Genomic DNA, 17,218 nt, shown 5'->3' with positions numbered 1-17,218 from the left:
TTAGCATCCTGCCCCCTCTGCCCCAGCGGCCCCCAGGCCCAGCAGCCTCCCTACCTTAGCAGCCCGGCCCTTGTCCATGCAGTCAGGGTTCTGGCAACGCAGTCCCTTCTCTTCTTCCAGGCTCCGGTCCTCTGCAAAGAAGAGGAGAGGAGCATTACTAGTTGGGCGGGGCCCAGGGAGGGTGCGCCCCAGGCAGAGGCACCCTGGCTCCCCAGGGCCCAGGAGCCTCCCGACCAGAGGACGGGGTGGGGCGGTCTCCTCAATGCACCCTTCAAAGGAGGGCAGTGTCCCTTTCTCTTTTAAATGCCAACTTATCTGCACAGGAATCTGTGTGCAGAGCCCTTTTCTTGTTGCAGCTCCCTAGGGAAATTATCCAGATTCCAGGGGGAGAAAACATCTTTGGAAATGAACTGCTCCCTCTCTCTGTCCCACTGGTGGGGGGTGGGGAGGGGAAAGGGGGGTGGCTCAGTGACCTTGGGGCCCCAGGGTTCCTGGGGGATTCCTGCAAGACAGTGAGGGGAAGGGGGACTCCAGGGGTCCCAGATCTCTTCCTACTCCTTCCCTCCACATTGCAGCCTCTATGGATGGTCTCCCCCGCAAGAACCTGGGGTGGTCCCTTCACCAGCTGTCCATCTTTGACCCAGAACCTGGCCCCCTCCAAGCTGCCCCTCTTCCTGGGGTGCAGCAGCAGAGGGGACAGGGAAAGGGGGCAAAGAGGCTGCCCACCCCGACCAGCTTGCAGGGCCAGGGGAAGGGGTGACGAAGCGCGCCCTGACACGGGGACAGAGTTTGGACCCCCACAGCCCTGATTCTGAGACCGGCGTCTACCTCCCATCTCAAGCAGGCCTTCCCCAGAGGAGGGGGCGGGCTGAGCCCCCGCCTGCTGAGGGGAAGGAGCCGGTCCTGCCCTGTCCTTGATCTCCCCCCTACCCCCACCAACTCCCCGACCGGCCCGCGATGCCCCTCGCCAACGCCCCTCCCCGAGCCGGCGCGGAGGCGGCCAGGCCAGCCGGCCTGCATGGCGGGGCCAGGCCGGGCAGGGGGCCCCGCACTCACCCATAGAGGAGGCGTGGGGAGGCCGGGAACGCGGGAGGGGCTGGGGGCGCTGCGGGTCGGCGCGGGGGGCGAGCGCGATGGAGGCGGGGGGCGGGGGGCGGGCGCCGGCCGGGTGCCTGGGGAGAGGCGGGAGCGCTGCGGCCGAGGGACCCTCGGCTGTGAGAGGCGGGGCGGGGCAGGTGGGCGGTGGGAGGAGAGGAGTGGCAGCCCCGCCTACGGGGCGGGACCCTGCGCCCCGCCCCCCGCGCCCCTCCTCCCGGCGCCCCGCTGGGCAGAGCCTGCACCCGGCGGCGCGGGGCATCAGCCGGGAGGATGCGGCTCACCCTCCCCCTCTCTCTGAAAAGTCGTGGGTGTGACTAAACGCCATCCCTCCGCTCCCCACACTTGCTCAATCCTCCCAGCCACCTCAAAAGAAAACACCTCTGTTTTTGATGTGGTCGGGAGACATTTTCTCAATCTCCTGCAAAGTGGAAATGAAGGCATTTTAGACAGCTCTGGTATTTCTCCTCGTCCGAAAGGTACCATCTCAGTGGAAATGATGCCTTCTTGTAGACAGGCACGCAGGTCAGGACAGCTCCCGGTTTCCTTTGCCACCCACCCCCAGCAGAGGCCTCTCTTCTCATTTAGAGATGCTCTCAGGGATGGGGTAAGGGTTCCATAAGTGGAGGGGACCTGGAAACTAACGTTGTTTTATTACTATGATCTTGGTGTTGTTTAGCATTTTAAAAACGTTATGAAAGTGTAAAATAAATAGGTATAGAAAAGTGCAGCTCTCATGAATACACAGCTCAATAAAATTTTCACAAAAACGTATTCGTGCAAAATAACTAGCACCCAGGTTAAGAAGTAGAGCATCACCAGCCCCGATGTGGAAGTCTCCCTCGTGGGGGCTGTCAGCTTCTCCCCTCTGAGCGGATGGTCCTGAACTCTCTTTCGATTAGTTTTGCCTGATCTTGTAGTTTATGTAAATAGCATCACGAGATACTTGGATAGCATCTTAATCATTACAAAACACTTTTAACTACAGAAATGGAGCCCTGGGGAGGTTGCAAAGACTTTCCCAAGGGACTCATTGTGCTCCTAAGCCGGCCCAGACCCCACTGCACCTGGAGGTGGGGCTGGGGGGCCCTGGGTAGATGAACCCCAGGTATGGAAATTTCCCCTGGGGCCCAGGTCCCTCTCCCAAAGGCTACCCTGGTCCCTTCCCCAACGGGAGTAGGGTGTCTGCCCCCTTTCATGGACTGACCCTTGGGGACTCACGGGAGACCAATACCCAGCCCCTTCCCTCGCACACTCTTGGCGGAGGGAACAGTGACTGATCCCAGGTCTTCTGGGTTCTCTGGATTCACTCAGCAAACATGCAGTAAGTCCTTGGAGGGCCTACCTTGTGTCTAGCCCTGAGCTGGGCCCTGGGGACCCACTGGTGACCCTGACAAACCTTGAGGAGCTCATGTGGGGCCCAGTGGGCAGCAAGGCCCTTTGGAAAGCAGCATAGGGGGTTGTCGAGAGGAGGAGGCTGTGTGCAAGAACAGCTGCACAAAGGGCTCCATCCATCAGTGTCCTGAAGCTTCCAGGGTGAGAGGGAAGCGATGGTACAGTGTCCCCCAGTCTGCTCTTGGTGAGTGTGAGCCTGGGGTTCTGAGAAGGGACCCCGCTAACTCTCAGCACTGTCAGGCCAGCCCCGCCTCACTCAGTTCACAGAATCACACAGTTCTGATATCCCTCTTGGAATCTCTGCTTCCTCAGCTGTGTGAGGGCCAAGGACGCCCGTCCTGACTCTAGCTTGGGGGCAAAGGTAGCTGAGGTGGGAGACAGCCCTAGGAGGACCCTGATGGCCCTGCCCAAGCCCTGCCTGCCAGGATGTAGCTGGCTTCAGGGTGGGGTGGAAAGCATGGCCATTCTCCACCACCCAGCAACATCCCCTTTGTCACTTGGGCTTCCAGGAACCTGGAGGCCTCAGCCAACTCTGGGGGAGTTTCCCATGCACCCTCCTCAGTCTGGGTAACTCAGCCAGATGAGATCTGCTTGTGTATCTGAGTCCCTGTTAATGGGGAGTAAGACCAAGGGGACCCATAGGAGCAGCTAGTCAGTGGAAACAGCCCTGGAGCTGAGAGGCTATGACCGTGGGCTATGACCGCTCCCCTCAGGGTCCCCACCTGGGAATACCACTCTGACTTGAGTCAGCCTGTGTGGGTCTCCGGCTGCGGGCCCTTAGCCATCTCCAGGCAGACCTGGAACTTAGAACTTGTCGCCCATCCCAAGGTGCCAGAGTCTTTCTTTCTCAGTCTGAAACAGCCCAGCTGCCTTCTGGCCTCCATGGGCTCTGTGGCTCTCCAGCCTCCTCGGGAAAGTCAGGGCCCCTCCGCCAGGCAGACCAACCCACACGCCAGCATCCCCCACCCTCTATCTTAGTCACACGATGCCGTTTTCCCTTCTCCTCCAAACGGTCTCCACCACAACTGGCCGACAGGGCGCCTGGGCAGAAGCCGGCCGGCAGACATGTTTTGTTTGGCCGAGCACAGTGCTTCAAAAGAATTTGACTTGGTTGCCAACTTTAAAAAGTCAAATTTCACATAAAAATCCAGATTTCTGGCTTCCATGAACAAACCAGAGGAGCCTGGCAGCTCCGGACCCATATTCCTGATGGCTCCTGTGCCCGGATTGTGTCTGCCTGAGATGGGCACACCCTTCCACCCTCCATAGTCCCCATCACTCCCTATCGCCTCACCTCAACCCCCTCCCTCTGTTACTCACTGGGGTTCCTGGGACGGAAATGAGCTTCTGACCCTGGCCCAGCCCTTCCTGGTTCTGTTCCTCTGCCCCTGCCATATCCTTCTCATCTCAGTCTGCTGTCTACTGACACCCTGCCCACTGTCGAAGGCCCAAGTCGAATACAGAGAACATCGGAAGGCCCCTGGATCTCAGAACATCCAAATTCCAAATGAATTACTCCCTCTTCAATCCCATTGTCCTGGGATGGGCCTTTGAATTGACTTTGGACCTGTCTTCCCCACTGGACCACTCCAGAAACACCTGCCGATAGCAATAGTTCTAACTTCCGGGCACCCACAGGGCACTGTGTGCTTATCCCACATGGTCTTATTTCAGAGTCAAACCCTCTGCAGCATAGTCTAACCCTAAAAATCAGCCGCTGGCCATTGCAGCTACTAAGCATGTGCAAAGGGGCTCGTCCACACAGATGTGCTGTGCATGTGAAACCTTAGTGCAAAAAAAAAAAAAGAAAGTAAAAATCTCATTGATGATTTTTTTATATACTGATTATACTGATTATATTTTGAAATGGTAATGTTTTTGGAATTTATTAGATTAAATAAATTATATTATTAGAATTCATTTCACTTGCTTGTTTTTGTTTTGCCTTTTTATTTATATGTTTTATTTTATTTATTTTTAGCTGTGCTGCACTGCTTGTGGGAACCCTAGCCCTCAGCAGTGAAAGCATAGAATCTTAACTGCTGGACCGCCAGGGAATTCCCTGTTTTGTATTTTTTAAATATGAGTAGTAAAAAAAATCTAAATGAAAGCAACTTCCCTGGTGGTTCAGTGGTTAAGAATCTGCTTGCCAATTCAGGAAATGTGTTCAATCCCTGGTCCAGGAAGATCTCACATGCCACGGGGCAGCTAAGCCCATGCACCATAACTACGGACCCAGTGCTCTGCAACTAGAGAAGCCAACACACTGAAACGAAGTGCACATGTGGCCAAAAAAAAGTAAACAATGAAAGTTCTAGGGGCTAGCACTTTTCTAAACAGTTGAAAGAGGGAGGTTTGATGGTCATGCCCATTTTACAGGTGAGGAAACTGAAGCTCAGAGGATTGGGCAACTTGCCCAAGGTCAGGCAGCTTGTGAGGGATGAGCCTGGGACTTGAGCCTAGAACCATAAAACTCCAAGTTTGTACTCTTAACTATTAGGCCACACAATCCCTATGGTGCCCCATGGTTCCTGGCACAGATATGTGCTTAGCACGTGTGAACTGATCTCTTCATTGTCACATAAGTTTTCCCTTTCCCAGTTGGCTCTAGGCTGAGACAAGTGTACAAGAAATCACACTTGTCATTCCTCAGGGGAGCCCCTTACCTGTAAGTCTCCCCTGACACCATGAACTCTTCTGTCTCAAGGAGACAGAGCTTTCCTACCCAGCAGCTCCCAATCCCGAGCCTGGCCAGGCAAAGGCTGCCCCTCCCAGGAAGCAGCTGTGGCCTTGAATGCCCCCTCCCACGCAAACCCAGCCCTCCTGGGAGCCTGTCTCTGGTTGGGCAGCTGCTGCGGGCTCGGCCAGAATTGAACCCCATCATCAGGGCAGCTTGCAGAAGGGCAAGATTTGACCCAAAGCTGCCCAAGAGCCAAAGGGGTGTGTCCTGAGCAAATGCCTACTGATCTCAGGAACCCCCCGCCTCTCCCAACCGAAGATACTGGTCAGAGCATCATAGCGGCCTGAGAAAGAAAGCCCCATGTAGCTTCGTGTGGTAGGGCAGTCAAGTGGGGAACAGCTGGAGGAAGGAACCTGGACCATAGCCTCTGATGCTGTTCCTGACTATAGCCCAGAAGAAACAATGGCGTCGCCTCCTGAAAATAGAGACCCCCATCCTCTGCCCTGCCTACTCACATGCCTGGACTCAGTAAGAAGACATGGGAGGACACATCAGAATTCCTTTCTGAGGCCACAGAAACTGTCCGCACAGTTCCTGCACACAAGCCTGGGGCTGGCCAGCCACTTCCTGTGGCCAAGGCTGCTGTGGGCACCTGCACATTTGTCCACCACCACAGACTTCCTCCCCAAGGTCCTCGGAGGAACTGAGAGTGGCCGAGGGAGGAACAGGAGCAGGACTGCAGAAACTGGTGTGAGATTCCAGTTCAGGACAGTCACGCTCCATGCATAAGCTTCCCACCGCCCCCTCATCGCGGGGCTGAGCCAGAGCTGAGGCCCACCGCCCACCACTGATGGGCCCAGGCCAGGCACTGGCTGGATGCAGAGGACAGAGCCCACACAGACAGCTGTGTGCCCGGCTCTCCCACTCGCCTGCCTCAGCTCACCCGTGAGGCCTGCTCACACGCTGTGACCCACCCACCATGTGCTGGGGCCAGGAGGCAGAGGTTTGTGACAGTGAACAGGGCCTGGTCCTGCGGCTCCAAGGCAGAGGACGGGAGTTGTGGCATTGTGGATCTGGACACCACCACTCAGCACGCTGCTGAGCGCTGACTACCCTTTCAGAGCAAAGGGGACTGCAGGAATCGTCCCTGCCTCAAAGAGGGGGCATGGAGATGCCAGGAGCCAAGGGAAGCCTTGGCATGGGGCATGTCCCCTCTAAGTGCTAGCCGTGGGACCCTGGAGACGGCCCTGGCTGGAGGGGCTGGGGGAAGGGGAGGTGGTTCACAGAGGTTGCTCCAGAACCCTGGGGATGGCCCAACAGCAGCAAAGCTTGGTTGGCACTCTGCAGTGACTAGACCCAGAGACCCAATAAGAAGCGGGGGATCTGGCCCCTGCTGGGCCTCCTCGGCTGGTGTCTGGGACTGTCTGTTCTCTAGCCAGACCTTGGCCACCTTCCCTGCCTCTGTGGATAGGAACCTGCCAGTTGAAGCAGGACAAGGGGACAGGCCTCAGACTGCACCCCGTGCTACTGCCCCCAACCCACGCTCTGGTTCTAGAACGGTGCCCGGCTGGGCTGGAAGAGACAGTAAACTTTCTGCCCAGCTGGCCCGAGCCTTCCCCTGCAGTTCTCCCGCCTCCCCCTGCTTCCCTCCCAGCCTCCTGCACAGGTGCCTATGATCCTGGGCCCCAGGTGGGCAGTCTGCCCACCCCACCTCTCCCAGCAGCCACATCCTCCTATCCACTTTGGCCAATAGGATAGCTGGCCGAACAGGGCTTCTCACAGACAGGACACCTGTCATTTACGCCCACCAGGCATCCAGTCTCCCCTCTGGGAGCAGCACCACCCTGCCTGCTGAACCCACACCCTACATGATCTCTGTCCATGGCGGATCCCAGGCCCACCCATCACATTCTGAGCCTTCTGGCTGCAGGGATGGACCATGCCAGGCTGGGAAATGTTCCCGCTCCTCTGGGTCTGCAACCTGGAGAAGGGGGCAGAGCCTGGGGCCTGAGACGAAGCCAACAGAGAAAAGGGCCGAGGCCTGAGACGCCATGCCCTGCTGGCTTCTGCAGGCCAGACCTGGACTCCCTTTGTCCTGGGCACTGAATTGTCCCTACAGAATCGGAGGTGCTGGCCTGAGGCTGAACGCTCTGCCAGGCTGCAATTAAATGATCATGATAACAGCCGGGCAGGACCATGCCCTTGCTTTGCGGCAGGCAGTGTTTGAAGGGCTCCATGTGTCACCCCAGGTAGTCCCCTCAGCAACTCCACAATGCCACAGGTATCATTATCCCCACCAATTCGGCACCAAACAGTCCGTCGGGCTCGGCATCCCCCACCGCCTATGCTGTCTTTATCTTTTTTCATGTGAAATCTTAGTTCCCTGACGAGGGATAGAACCCAGGCCCCCTGCAGTGGAAGTGTGGAGTCTTAATCACTGGACTGCCAGGAAGGTCCCAGTTGCTGCCTCTTGAGGGGCTTAATCTCTCTGTGCTTTTGTTTCCTCACCCACAATGAGGAAAATAGGAGAAATGGCACATGTCCTGGGGTCTTGAACATGAATGTTCCAGAAAGACTCATCCCACCACCCGGCCTGGATTGTGGAGGCAGAGTCTAGGCCTGAAGCACAGCACCGGCCACTGCTGCCCCTAGCCCCAGCTGCCCTGCTTCCAGCCTAGCTGTGGGGCCCACGCTGCCCACCCTGGCCTGAAGCCCCCCTGGATCCTCCAGCTCAAGCACCTCTCCTCCACCAGCAGTGGCTTTCAGGAGGGGCCTGGTCCCCATACTGTTGCTCAGTAAGTGACTGGCAGCAGCACATATATGGTGAGTGTGCCATAGGCTCTGGCCAGAGGGAGGCGGCCAGGTAGACCAGGTGTCCAAGCCTCACGAGTGCCCTCCTGGAAAAGTGGGCCTGCACCTACCCCTAAGGTCCTCGATGATGTCCAAGGTGGAGCTCCAGGAGAAGCGCTCCACAGCCCCCAGCTCCAGCTCGGCCAGGGCCCTAGGCAGGGCCTCCAGCTCGTAGGCACCCCGCTTCTTCCAGTAGAGAAACATCCTGAGGTCTGGGCAGGCCTTCCTACCCAGGCCTGTGCCCTCAGAGCCTGGGTAACCCCAGGGTCCCGGGTCCCCAAGGCCTGGACACAGTGGGTGTAGGGACTGAAGAGGGCTTGCAGAGACCCTAGGGCTGGCCTCAGGCCCGGCGAGTGCGGCCTTCCCCGGGGAGGGAAGCATTCTGGGAGTGGCCGGGGGCCTCAGAGCTGACCAATGGCCAGGGCCCCAGCCCCACACAAAGCGCCTTTCTTCCCCTCCTACAGACATTTTACAAATTTCAACTTCCCGGCCCCCTCGGAGCCCCCACCAAGGGGATGGGCTGGCCGTCTGTGGACCGCAGAGGCCCGGAAAAGAGTCCGATTGTTCCGTGATCTCTTTGCTAAGATAAGTTTTCAGAAGAGAAAAATGTGCTGCTCCAGGAACAATTCCAGCCCCCAATCCCTGACCTCTGACCCCAGCCCCCAGCCCCAGCTGGACCCCACAAGATTTCTTAATGAGGAGCGGAAGCACCCATGGGGTGCTATGGAATGAGCCCAGAGTTGTTTTCAGCAGCCTGACTGGGCCCCCTCCCCAGGAAGCACAAGGCGTTTCCCAGCTTCCCTGAGCAAAGACTGGGGGAGGCCTTCAAGGGTCAGAAGGCACGAGCTGTGGGCCAGGCCGAGGCCCAGAATCAGCCCTTCCGGCTCTCACCAAGGGCCCTTCCCTCGCTGGGCTGGCCAAGCTTCTCCAGCCTGCCCACCTGCCCCTGCCTGCCTCCTCAGACCATGTCACCTACACTGATGGTAGCGCCATGCATGGAGCCTGGGCAGGCTGAATGGGTGCAAAGGACTTTAGGCATCACCACGGAGCTTCTCAGCCCCCTGTCCAGTGGGCACAAGGGGTGGGGGGCAGGGAGGATGGAAGGGCTGGGGTGGAGGAGCTGGGTGGGGCAGAGCACAGATGAGGAAACTGGGACTCAGCTAACAAGGAGCGGAACTTGAGTTTGCACATAGGACTATCTGGCTTCAAAGTCAACTCGAGGGGGACTTCCCTGGTGGCCCAGTGGCTAAGACTCCCCGCTCCCAGTGCAGGAACCCAGGTTCATTCCTGGTCAGAGAACTATATCCCACAGGCGGCAACTAAAAGTTCATATGCTACAACTAAGACCTGGTGCAGCCAAGTAAGTATTTTTATAAAAGCCAACTTGGGGGCCCAGACAGCCACCTGGGGGAGAAGCTCAGTGGTCAGAGAGCAAAGGAGTGGCCCCATGGGGATCCAGGCTGGATGGGGAAAGAGCACCATGCTCAGCCTCCCAGCCAGCCTCTGCCACGTTGCTGAGCCCGCTCTGTGTGACCCTGCCGTGGCTCCCCAACTTTCCAGGGTGCCAAAGAAGCTAGCCTGAGTGGGGGCAGAGATGGCTCCCTCCTGCCCAACCAGATACGTGGCAACAGAGAGGCACAAGGCCTAGGCAGGGGGAATTGACAGCGAAAGGCTCTACTTTCTGGGTGGTGGGGTGGTCACCCCAGGGCTGTGGCGGGTGGGAGGGTGGTGGGGTAGCCATCCAGGGAGGCTGCATACCCCCAGCTGAGGGATAAGGTGCCAAGAGGCAGCTCAAGTAATTCAAACCATATGCCTGCCTGCCTGCCTGCCTGCCTGCCCACACGCCTCCTCCTCTGGCCCAGGGCCAGGGCCAGACAAACGCAGCCGGGCCCTTTGGTCTGTAATCACTGGCTCCCATGAAGCCTGGGCCCACACGAGGTGGGGGGCACCTTGGCTCGTGTTTACAGGCAAGTGGCCAGCATGGGGGTGCCAGACCGAGCTCAGGGGAGTCAGATGATTCTTTCCTGGCAGCCGCGGCTGGTCTCAGGGCCCACCCAGCAGAAGCCGGGGTTGCAGAGTGCAGAGTGGTCCCTGAGCAGTTACCCAGTCTAGACCCCCCTGAGTCTAGGCCCAGAGGTGCTACTACACTTGGCTGTGTTTTCAAAGCAGTGAGCTCCAAGGACATCACACCCAGGGGGCTGGGGGAGATGTCTTCTGATTCTCAGCTTTGGGGTGAATCCAAGGAGCCCCCTACAACATGCACCCACCTGTGGAGGCCTAGCTTGGGGGCTGCTGGTGCTCAGGCCCTGGGCTGCAGAGATGAGGCCTGGCTGTGCCCCTCCCACTCCCTGTGGCACCTACAGACTCCTCCGAGAGGTTCTCTCTGTCCTCAAATGTGCCTCCTGCTTCGCACCTCCCTGCCCTGGCTCATACAGTCCTGCTGCCTGATGTCCTCCCCCAGTTCCCACGAGCATCACCCACACTCCTCTTGTCCAGGCTGGAAGCCCCCATCCCCGGCTTGGCCTCCATCCTCCCTGTGCAGAAGAGCAGGAGGCACCCGGGGGCTCTGGGAAGACCCACCCAGGCTAATAAATGGGCCCCCACAGTGTCCCAGGGGGGCCCACCAGCCCCCCACCACCACCATAAGGCAGGTGTCAAAGGCAAGTGGACACACCTGGGTCTTTTACTGGGTCTGGGGGAACCAGGAAGCTAGACAGCTAGTAACCCTGCTTACAAACGTGGGGAGGGGGCTCTTTACCACCTCTGAGGGAGCTGAGGTGTGCATGTCTGTCTGTTTTTTTTTTTTCTTTCCTTTTCTTTTTGGCTGCGCTGGGTCTTCGTTGCTTCATTCTCTAGTTGTGGCGAGCAGGGGTTATTCCTTGTTGGGATACTCGGGCTTCTCATTGTGGTGGCTTCTCTTGTTACGGAGCACAGGCTCTAAGGGCACACAGGCTTCAGTAGTGGTGGCTCCCAGGCTCTAGAGTGCAGGCTATGTAGCTGTGGTTCACAGGCTTAGTTACCCTGCACAAAGCATGTGGAATCTTCCTGGACCAGGGATCAAACCCATGTCCACTGCATTGCAAGGTGGATTCTTTTTTCTTGTTTATATATGCATGTGTGTGTATTGGCTGTGTATATACATGTATAGATGTGTATATATACGTGTGTGTGTTGGCTGTGTTGGGTCTTGGTTGCTATTCATGCTTTTCTGTAGCTGTGGCAAGCAGGGGCTACTCTCTAGTTGCAGTATGAACGCTTCTCACAGTGGTTGCTTCTCTTATTTCTGAGTTCAGGCTGCACGAGATTCCATAGTTGCAGCATGTGGGCTCAGTTAGTGCAGCTCCCAGGCTCCAGAGCACCAGCTCTATAGTTGTTATGCGAGGGATTATTTGCTCCATGAATTGTGGGATCTGCCCGGACCAGGGATCGAACCTGTGTCTCCTGCATTGGCATGCAGATTCTTTACCATTAGACCCCCAGGGAAGCCCATGTCTGTCTTGTACTCTGCTCTGTCCCCAGATGGGCAGAGTGATGAGAGTCACCATGGGCCTGATGCCATGCTGAGCACAGTTCACACATTATCTCCTTTAATCCTCATGTCAGCCCCATGAGGCCTGTACTATTAGTCCATGTCAGAGGTCATGGTTGAGGCCAGGGGCCATCCACAGCTGGCAGGGGACAAATGGGGGTGAACTCTAGAGCTGTGCTCTCACCGCAAGGCCACAGTGCCAGGCCCTCAATGATGCAGTCATAGGGTATAGAAGGGGCACCCTGAGCCCAGAGGGAGGCAAGATGGCCCTGAGCTGGAAGCCCACCATCCCACAGTCCCAGGTCCTCCTCTCTGCCTAGCTCTTCCTGGAAGCTCATGACCTCTGGACAGGGTGATCCCGGAGGACCCAGGAGACCAATGGCTCATACCCTCTATTTGGCTTGCCCCTTGGAGTGGGGAGACTTGGTCCCAAGCAGGGAGACCCCAGAGATTTTTCCCTATTGTAAAGAGCTCCCACCGGCCAGGGACCAGGGCTGTGACAGGCAGAGGATGGGCAGTTGGAAACCTGAGGCTGCTCCACCCGGTTCCTGGCAACGGCCTTGGACATGGGGAAAGGGGGTCAAGGCCCTGGCAAACCGCAGCTGTTTCCTTGAGAGCGGAAGTGCCACGTGAGGGCCTGAGCAGGGGGCCCAGGAGGCCCGCTGAGTAAGGGGCTGAAAGAGGAAGAGGAGCAGGTGGCCCAAGCTGGCCGTCAACCCCCATGCCCGCCACCTCCCAGCCAGCCACAGTCAACAGAGACCTTGGTCCTGGGGGGACCTTCCCTTCCTGAATTCACAGAGCAGGGGCTCCCTGGGTCCTCTAGATGCCCCTCCCTCTTCAGCCCTGGCTGACCCCATCCCACCAGGAAAGCTGAGGGCAACTCCCTGAGGAGTGGACAGGTCCAGGGGTCCTGCCTCTGCCTCACTGGCTGGGAAGCCCCAGGCATGACACTTGCTGAAGCCTCAGTTTCCACATCTGTGAAAAGGAGTGAGGTGAGAAGCCACTCCCACACACTATTGTCTCTAAAATGTCCTGCTCACATGGGGCCAAGCAGAGAACAAGAGCTCGCCCCCGGGGATGAAGACCTGGGGGGTGGTCCCTGCATCCTGCCATGAGGCCCTGCCCCTCCCCCTCACCAGGCAAGGTCCTCCCTGACCCTCTGCTGTCCCCGGAGCCCGCCAGGAGCAAGTGACCACATCTTTCTTCCACCTTCCGGTGTGTGTGGAGGCCTGTCTGGACCCTCAGAGCAGTCTGGGAGCAGCAGTTGAGGGGGTGGGGTGGGGTTGGCTGCTAACAAAGCCAACACTGCTGGACGGTGCCCAGTGCCAGCTGTGCGGCTTGCGTGAGAAGTGGCCTCACGGACTGTGCCGTGCTTAAGTGCTCCCAGGTCGGACTGCAGAGCCTGTTAGGAATTATGTCTGGCCGGCCAGCCAGAGGCCCATTATATAACACAGCACGGGGCTGGCACTAGCCATCCCCAGCACCCCCGCTCCCCCGCTCCCCAGCCCGAGAGGTGTGTCCCCACCCCCGACATAACACAGCAGACCTCCAGCTCCAGGTGAAGAGAAAGGTCTGCTCCCACCTACCAGAGGCCCCTGCCAAGGACCCTCCAGGGCCAAAGCGGCCGGGTGGATGGCTCCTCAAGGGGCCGGGAGTGGCATGGAGACCATCTCCCCAGGCAGCAGGCATGCACCTGCTGGAGGGATGAACAGTAGGGGGTTGGCATGGGTGGCACAGACAAACAGTAAACCAATACAAAGCCTGGATACATGGGCCTGAAGCCTCAGCCACCTGTGAGTCCCTTAGTTTGGAAGGTGCTGAGCCCCGGGGCACTTGGCTGAGGGCCAGCCAGCCTGGCCCTTCAGCCTCCGCGAGGCCGGGCCCTAGGCCATCTCCCCAGACACTTCTTCGCAGCCTAAGACTACTGCGTCCCACCCCCAGCAGAGCGGGCTGCGCACACCATACCAGGAGGAGTCTGGCCCAGTGTCGGTCTCCCCCCACTTCTGCTGGGCCCACACAGCCCTTTCTCAAACTCTCCGGGACCCAGGGGCTGGGACAGAGACTTGTGAGCTGTTGGGGCATGATGGCTCCCAGGACAGGGTTTGCAGAGCCCAGGACTGAGGTAGGAAGGACCTTGTGGTGGGTTTCCGCTCCATTCCCAGGGTGGGCAGCATGGGCAGCTCCCCTGCAGCATACCCCATAGACGGGCTGTCCCGGCACTCAGTGCATGGATGGTCAGCACTGCTGGGGGAGAGTCCTGCCAGCAGGAAGCCCTGGGCCAGGCAGAGAAGAGGGCCCTGTGGCCCCGGCTGGTAGCCTGTGCATCTTTCTCCCAGGCACTCTGACACTAACCCCCAGAAGCAGAGGCTCCCACTCGGTCAGGGACCTTAGCTCAGTCCTTGTTCTCCAGCCAGCAGCTGGGCAGACAGCAGGGACACTGACACCAGCCAAACCCCTCTGTGCACCAAGTCCTGGACCCAGAGCCCTGGAGATGGATCTCCTTTAAGCCGCTTAGCGATGCTGTCTTTGCATTACTATCTCTCCATCATCCAGAGTGGGAAGGGAGGCTCAAGAGGGCCTAGAGACCTGCCCGGGTCAGCTGGGAAATGGGCAGGGGCTGCTGGCAGAGTCTCCTCACCACCACCTCCACCCTGTGCCACTGCTCCCTTCAGGGTCAGAATAGTCAAGCTCCACGTGCTACCAGGGTGCAGTCAATTCATGGCCCTCCCTACCCATCGCTGCCAGCACCCTGGACTGAAACATGGGGGCTCGGGGGGCCCTTTCCAGGGTCCTTCCCCTCCCCAGATGCACCCTGTTTCGGGACTCTGGGACCCACTGATCACAGCCCTCCAAGGATATGGGTCCCTTCCTGGGCTCTCTTGAGTGTGTGGGGGAGGGTGACAGCCAGACAACAGGCCCCTCAGACCCAGGCAACTCCCCAGAGGGAAGGGGTGGGAGGTCTAGCCACTGTCCAGCCTCTGGCCTGACTGTTCTCATCCACCCGTCTGCCCACCGCAGCCTGGGGACAAGCACACCCTCAGGCTAGCTGGCCATGGACCAGCTGCCCACACCATTCTCAGCTCTGCCTCTAGAATGCCCTGGCCCCCACTCAGGCCATCACCACTGTGCCTAGGCCCCCTGTCTCATTCTTGCCCCTCCAAGTCGGCCTCCAGAATGCAGCCTGGCACCTGGCTGAGATCCCAGCTTCTGCTGGCTGTGTGACCTTGGGCAACTTACTTAGCCTCTCTGGGCTTCAGTTCCCTCATCTATCCAGCGATGGTACTCACAGGGCAGCTGTGGGGATTAAAATGACTTAGTCTAGAAGAGCATCCTCCACAGTCAGTGGACAATGACCAAAAATCATAGCATGAATACAAAGCAAATCTGAAAATGTCCCTGCTTTGATTAAAAATTCACTCCCTACCATCTGTGGGACAAGGTCACCCTCCCTGGCATAGCCACTCACACCCTGCTGGACCTGTCCCCACCCACTTCTCTCTGGTGGAGCCATCCCCCAACCTCAGCCAGGCAACTCTTTGATCCAGCCTCTACTTCAGGTGACCATACAGAAAGGTGCAGCCTGGATCCTTCTGCACTGAGAGCCCCTTGAAGCAGCTGTGTGTGTGTGTGTGTTTGAGTCCTTTAGTCATGTCTGATTCTTTGTGTCCCCATGGGCTGTAGCCCACCAGGCTCCTCTGTCCATGGACTTCTCCAGGCAAGAATACTGGATTGGATTGCCATTCCCTTCTCCACGGGATCTTCCCAACCCAGGGATCGAACGTGGGTCTCCTGCACTGCAGGCATATTCTTTTCTGTCTGAGCTACCTCCCCTGAACACAGGACTGAGGCCAGCCTGGAACAGAGCAGGTGCCAGGGGATTGCTCATTGACTGAATGAGTTCATAGCCAACCATTGCTCACAGGGTCCACTTCCGAATACCTCAAAACTTCGTCCAGTGAAGGTGGCCAGGACACCCAGCCTGAGGTCAGACCTGGCCAGCTCGTGGGAGGAGTAGAGACCCCAGCTAGACCCAGGCCCTATCAGCTGGTACGCTAGGGTTTTCCCAGCTGGGAGCGGGCGGTGGGGGGAGAGGAGGAAATGGAGGCCTGCCCCAGGGCTGTCTGTGGCTATGGCAGGGTGGCCACATTCCACTCTCGCTGCCAGCCGCTGGCCACTGCAGGCTTTCAAACCTGGCCAGACAGTCTGAGAGGCTGGGCCCTCTGGAGGGCCAAGTCTGTCCAAGGAACAAAGGCGTTTGAGCCAGGCTCCCAACCACAGAAAAGACTGGCCAGACTTCCAGGACAGCTGGGATTTCAAAATATCTAACCCATTGTTGGAACGCTGATCCCAATGGTTGGAAACTATTGTTGCCATCCCCTTGGACATCCCTGCAGAGACCCAGGTTGCCTGGGATGGGCTTTGTCTCCCTGTTGGTCCACGGAGGCCAGAGACCTCTCCTTTCCCCCAAGGCAAGGATGCAGGCCCAGCCTACAGACAGTTTCTGGGCAGGGCAACTGCTGGCTGTAATGGCTTACAGTGAATGCTGGTGCTCGAAGAGCCTCCTACTGGGCCTGGAGAGGGGCTGCCTCGGTCCTGTTCATTTGTATCACAAGAAAAATATCTGCTAATGGACAGGGACTGACCATGAGTGTGCGTGTGCATCTGTGTGTGTGAGTGCGTACGCACACTATTGAAGATACTCCTCTCTGAAGAAGGTGAGTTGGAACAGAGACTGGACTGATGTGAAGGAGCTAGTGGTACAGACATCTGAGAAAACAGCAAATGCAAAGGCCCTGGGGAAAGGACATATAATGTGCTGAAGTTAAGGTGACCAAGGTCCACTTCACCTTGCCCAGACTAAGAGGAGTCCCAGGACACAGGACTTTCAGTGGTTTTCTTTTTTAGTAATTTTTATTTATTTATTTGGCTGTGCTGGGTCTTAGTTGCAACATATGAACTCTTAGTTCCAGCATGTGGGATCTAGTTCTCTGACCAGGGATGGAACCTGGGCTCTTTGCATTGGGAGCACAGAACCTTAGCCACTGGACACCAGGCAGGGAGGTTTCAGGGCTTCTAGTTTTAAAATCAGGATATGTTGGTCACCGAAAGTGATAACAGAGACAGATTTTATTTTCTGCGGATCCAAAATCACTGTGGACTGTGACTGCAGCCATGAAATTAAAAGACACTTTCTCCTTGGAAGAAAAGCTATGAAAAACCTAGACAGTGTATTAAAAAGCAGAGATATCATTTTGCCAACAAAGATCCATATAGTCAAAGCTTTGGTTTTTCCAGTAGTCATGAATGGATGTGAGAATTGGACCATAAAGAAGGCTGAATGTCGAAGAACTGATGCTTTCAAACTGTGGTGCTGGAGAAGACTTTGAGTCCCTTGGACAGCAAGGAGGTCAAACCAGTCAATCCTAAAAGAAATCAACCCTGTATATTCATTGGAAGGACTGGTGCTGAAGCGGAACCTCCAATACTTTGGCCGCCTCATGCCAAGAACCGACTCATTGGAAAAGACCTTGATGCTGGGAAAGATTGAAGGCAGGAGGAGAAGGTGGTGACAGAAGAGGAGATGGTTGGATGGCATCACTGACTCAGTGGACGTGAGTTTGAACAAGCTCCGGGAGATAGTGAAGGACAGGGAAGCCTGGTGTGCTGCA

General features: G+C 57.3%; 1 protein-coding gene across 3 annotated transcripts in view; it reads right to left on the bottom strand.

The window, feature by feature from the left end:
* PLEKHG5 (pleckstrin homology and RhoGEF domain containing G5) overlaps positions 1-17,218 on the bottom strand; it is a 50,462-nt gene that overhangs the window by 29,500 nt on the left and 3,744 nt on the right. For 2 of the 3 annotated variants that reach the window (XM_018060421.1, XM_018060420.1), the window contains exon 2: positions 55-131. In XM_018060421.1, the coding sequence (XP_017915910.1) occupies positions 55-131 (77 nt within the window). Of the gene's footprint in view, positions 1-54; positions 132-1,056; positions 1,113-17,218 lie in introns of those variants that run through there. The other variant, XM_018060425.1, reaches the window with a different exon arrangement.

This window comes from Capra hircus, chromosome 16 (genome assembly GCF_001704415.2).
Source record: "Capra hircus breed San Clemente chromosome 16, ASM170441v1, whole genome shotgun sequence".
Classification (NCBI taxonomy): Eukaryota; Metazoa; Chordata; class Mammalia; order Artiodactyla; family Bovidae; genus Capra; species Capra hircus.
The sequence above is the reverse complement of the archived record's forward strand: the minus strand, read 5'-3'. Positions and strand labels throughout refer to the sequence as shown.